At 36.1% G+C, this 4,961-nt stretch overlaps 1 protein-coding gene across 1 annotated transcript; it reads left to right on the top strand.

The window, feature by feature from the left end:
- Positions 1 to 312: 312 nt before the first annotated feature.
- Positions 313 to 1,468, top strand: LOC143622822 (uncharacterized). The gene is made up of 3 exons (XM_077093866.1): positions 313 to 678; positions 786 to 1,087; positions 1,465 to 1,468. Exons 1-3 carry the CDS (start codon positions 313 to 315, stop codon positions 1,466 to 1,468), a joined length of 672 nt encoding a protein of 223 aa, XP_076949981.1.
- Positions 1,469 to 4,961: the final 3,493 nt, after the last annotated feature.

Raw genomic sequence — 4,961 nt, forward strand, 5'->3', positions numbered from 1 at the left:
CGTTTATATGTCCACAATACGTGGGGTGTTTGGCACATCATTATGTTAACCCTTCTGTATTATTTTGATACTTCGTATCAGCAACCTCAGCAAAACCAGGAACAGTGTTATGATCAATTTTCTAAAAGCCTTTCTGATGAGGATGTAGCTGCTATGGGTAGGATAGAAAAGATGTTGGTCCAATACATGGCTACAGATACCCAAAAGATGGTCGTTGAGCATGATACCATCTTCAAAAATCACCAGGATATTATTACAGATCTCCAACGTCAAGTAGAAGAAATTTCTAGGAGACTGGATGAAGAAGATGAAATGGAGAGGTTGAGATCTTTGGAATATGTTGAGCAGTCAGATCAGGAGATCACTCAAGTAAAGGAGACAAAAATGGATGTTGAAGTCCCACCTCCGGTTTCACATGCTATTATTGATTTTTGGAGTGACTCTGATAATGAGATAAACGAAGAGGAGAGTGTGCAGCTGGAGGAGCAAACGACACCTGGTTATAAGTTTGATGCGGAAGGAAACTATTTGGGATACATGAATCGGTTAGGCGAGTTGTTCCCGACGTTTCTAGAAGAAGGGAAAGAGCCAATCATGGAATATGTAGATGAGGAAGAGGAGCTCATCCCGGATACGGAGACACGAGTGGCTGATGAAATCCCACCTCAGGTTTTACAGGTATATGTTGCTAATTGTACTGAGTTTTGTAGTGACTCCGATGATGATTGTGACGAGGTGGAGTGGCTGCATATCTGAGATCAGTTATGGTGAAACCTGTGTTTGAGGAAGAGATAGAATTGGGAGAGTCATTCGAGCTAATGTTTGGTGTTGAGGATATGGTTAAGGTTGATAATGAGCTTAATGAGGAAGATGAATTCTTGAATCTGGAGTTGGATGGATTGTCGGATTATGACGGGGGAGACACATTAGACGTTAATGAGGATGTTGCGTTTTTCGAGGCCCTACTTGTAGAGGACAGTGTAGATGAGGATGTGGTGTTAAAGGAAGAACACTATTGCCGACCCGTGGACTGTGTTTTGAATGCTTATAGGGAATTCAAACCACGGGAGAAGGTCGAGGATGATAGGTTACTCGAAAACCGAACTTGCGTATACTTTAGAAGATGGTCTACAAGAGTGAAACAACCATTAAATGTCAAACATGACCAGTCTTCTCGATACTTACAACGCATTCGGCTACTGCCAGGTAAGTTTAAATATAGGTGGTCTGACCCGTTACTGATTTTTTAATTCAAAGGTAATATTTTGCGGTTCCATCATTGATATATTACTGTTTGATAAATTCCGGGTGGAACTAAACGGGTTAGATAGGGTCCAGATTAAGGAGAAACCTCCTGATTAAGTTCAAGTGTGGGGAGGCTTCGCGAAGTTTGTATAATTAATCGAGTCACTAACGTAGTTTTTTGTAGTTTTATTTTGTTTTTGTATTTTTGAGTTTTGTTAGGTAAAAGAAAGATTGAGTGAACTAGAGAGACGATCCCCAAGGAAGAGTATATTGAAAAAAACAAGTGTTGGGATGATGGAGCAGCTAAAACGTATACTTTATATTTATTATTTGTTGTTAATTATTCATGATTTATTTGTCGGTTGATGTGAAACACTTTGAATGCTTAATATCTATCATTTTGATAAGATACATTTTTAGATATGTTTATTTGGTTTTGCCGCTTGCGTTCGTGAGAAAAGGAATTACCAATTGCTGAACACGTTCGTAGTTAGAGGGCATTCATGGAAGAAGACCTTAGCCTCATGTTTCATGTGCATATTACCAGCTAAGTCTTTTCCATTATCTAGCATATTAACTTCTTATTTTGTTTTTAAAATTTTTAGAGTCTTAGTTTTTGTAGTTCGTCTTTATCTTAATTTTATTTTATTTTTGTTTTAAGTCGTCCTTATCCTTTCATTGAGGACATTGCAAAATTTAAGTGTGGGGATAGGATATTTGAGTCGTAGTTTGATTTAAAAAAATAAAAAAAATTGAAAACAAAAAAATTGAAAAAAAAATTGAAAAATGTTTTAAAAATGTCTCTTGAATATAGTTTTTTTGCGTTAAAGTGGGAGATGATGATATTTATCGGGAAATCGGTTTTTCAAACTACTAATAATATGAGATAAATAATAGAAAACGCACTTAACTTAGGATGTGTCGATAGGCTCAGCCTTGAAAATGAAAGGGCAAATTTGATAAAATGGTTAAAACGGAATTCTCTTGTGGGTAAAGCGTTTTGTCCGTGGAAAATAAGTAATGAAAGGTCGGGCCATACCCAAGCCTCAAATTTTGGTATGAAAAAGTGAAAATATCATAAATTTTAAAAATCTGAATACGTTATCATATGATGCTTGGGTAGGTTTAACGTTAAAGTATGTCGTGTAGCCTGTGATATAAACTTAAAGCTGCTAGTTTAGTGTTTTACACCTCATTGGCGTATGGTTTTATAACCTCAAATCCTGTATTGATGGGATGCTTCGGGTCCGGAGACCATGGGTCTGTATGCCGACTATTCATCTGGGTATCCACAATTCCAAATGAGGTTGTGAATGTTTAAAATTAAGCCAAAAAGAGCAAACCCTTATAAGTCTATAAACATGATCACAACAGTACAAAATTCACTACAGACTTGATCATCCACGCTGTTAGCCATGTGAGGTCCCCTTGCTCGTGTCTCATTACCATTAAGAAACGAACCACAGGGGACACGCTACATGTAAGCCCTACAGATGAAATTTTGCATACTCACCTATGGTGAAGGGTTCGGGGTGTTGCTTGATAACGGGGGTATGTCATGTTTTGGGGAACACTAGCTATAAATTAATTGAAACTTAATCGTATCTAATGGCTGCTTGGTAGACTTTGATGCTTAAGCTTAGGTGGATAAACAATACCCTTGATCGTCTTAGCTATTCATCAAAAAATAGAGCAACAAAAGTTTTAAATTTGCTAATTTTGAGGTTTAAGCAAGTTGGGGTGATCTGGTCCGGTAATAGCTGAAAATAAGCGGGTCTTAATTGCGTAAACCACTGAGTAAAAAAATGTCGGATCATATTTGTCTCGGTAAAGATTAAGGCATGGGTTTAAGTGGACAACAATATCGGTGATCACGGTTTTTGCGTTTTTTCTGAGCTTTAAAAATTAACCTATTTGTTTGTTAGACTTTAATTTTCCGATTCTGATCCAACTGCATCAAACTTTTTCAGGGACAAAAAAAGAATAAGTGTGGGGATATTTGATATAATGCTAAATATATATGTTTCTCATGTTTATTCTATTTAATATTTTAATAGTTTTTGTTTGTTTTTAGTCCATATTTGTATAGTACAAACGTTTTTATGTGTCGTAGGTTCCGGGATTTGATCGTGATTAAAATGGGCGAAAAACGAGCTAAAACGAGCCGAAACGGAGATCCGGAACGCGTCAGGAAGAACCGGAACAGAGAACCGGTCAGACCGAGCCAGTCTGACCGCCCCCTTGGAGAAGCACACCGCGCCACACCTAGGGGAAAGGCAAAAAGCCCTTAGCGCGGCATCTAGGCACTGCTGATGGGTTTTTAACTCGTTTTTGGTTATTGTCGGGCCTTGTTTTCGCTATTTAAACACCTTTAACTTAAACCTGACATAACCTATAAACCACCAGCCGAATTGGAGAGTTCGTGGAGCTATTTTACGAGTCTTGTGGTGATTTTGAAGGCAAGAGAACATCCGATGAAGAGCTAGACGTTTAAGATCGAAGAATGCGAGTTTTATTGCCTTTAATCTTTCGTTCTTTATTATTTCACCGTGTTTTCTTATTTACTTGTTTTGTTTGATTTAGACTTTAAGATGCTAGGCTAAATTCCATAGACTGCCTAGGTCGTGATGAACATTAGTTCGGTTTGATTTTATTTGGATTTCGTTTCGTTATGGATTTTATGTTCTAAGTAAATGGTTGAGTTTGATTTAACTGATGCATATGATTGCTTGGTTTTGTTTACTTGAATTTATTGTATCACAATGCCCTTGTTGATTGTTTCATAGGATAGGGTTTTGTTAGGTCATTTACTGTGTGTTCTTGGCTAGTTTGTGATTAATATGCATTAAAATCATAGAAACAATAAAATCAAGTAAATAGATAAAAGTGAACTGCCAGCCTAGGAAGCTGTAAGGTGATAGGTTGTTGATAGATCTTTGCTTGCCGGGATTACTAGATTTAGTTCTTCATAAGGAGTGTGTCTATGTTTGATTGTCAGCTTAGTCTATTAAATTAATTGAGTCTGCATTGCTATCTTTTGAATTCCGCGCTGTAAGGTAGGTTTTCGTCATAAAAGATACTTAGACAAAAGCGATTAAATAACCGTAAGGAAGTTTAATATAAAACTGCTAAGTATTAAAACTTGTTAGAAATCCATAGGCGTCTTCTTGAAGTTCAAGGGTCCTGTTCGGGTTTTTCTGTCAAGGGTCTATTTTATGATCCCGGTTCCATAACTTGCGTTTTTCCATTTAAATTAATAACCGTAAATTTGGAGATTCTGGCCTGTGTAGTTTTCTTTGTCATCTGAATTAATCCAAGTTTTCTTAATTGCTTATTAGTTTAAATTAAATTAGGGTTAAGGTTTATTATTAATTTAATTAGTAATGATTATGTTTTATTATTATTTTAATAATTAGGGTTTGTTCTTATTAGTTTAATTAAGTAATTATTAATTAATCATTAGTAAGTTTTAATTATTGTTATTAAATTCCCCCTCAAATATTATTAATAGTCTTGTCAGTAAGTCGAGTCTAATAAGCTAGTATACGTAATTTATAGAGTCTTGTGGGTTCGATATCCGGACTTACTTAGCTATACTAAAGTCGATCGGTTCCCTTGTCGGTTAGTATTTTAGTCGAGTTTAGAGAGTCTAGAGTATTACTTAGTGTCTAGATTAGCGTAATTTAGTTAATAATTATTAGACTACTTTTAGCACA

The sequence above is a fragment of the Bidens hawaiensis genome, unplaced genomic scaffold, assembly GCF_021521415.1.
Source record: "Bidens hawaiensis isolate Kalapana, Puna unplaced genomic scaffold, B.hawaiensis_p1.1 tig00000369_1, whole genome shotgun sequence".
NCBI lineage: Eukaryota > Viridiplantae > Streptophyta > Magnoliopsida > Asterales > Asteraceae > Bidens > Bidens hawaiensis.

What these genes read in the sequence shown, in the direction of transcription:
- LOC143622822 (XM_077093866.1), top strand. Translation starts at nt 313, where the DNA reads ATGGAGAGGTTGAGATCTTTGGAATATGTTGAGCAGTCAGATCAGGAG. An exon ending in TCCCACCTCAGGTTTTACAG is followed by an intron (nt 679 to 785) that starts GTATATGTTGCT and finishes CCTGTGTTTGAG; the next exon opens with GAAGAGATAGAATTGGGAGA.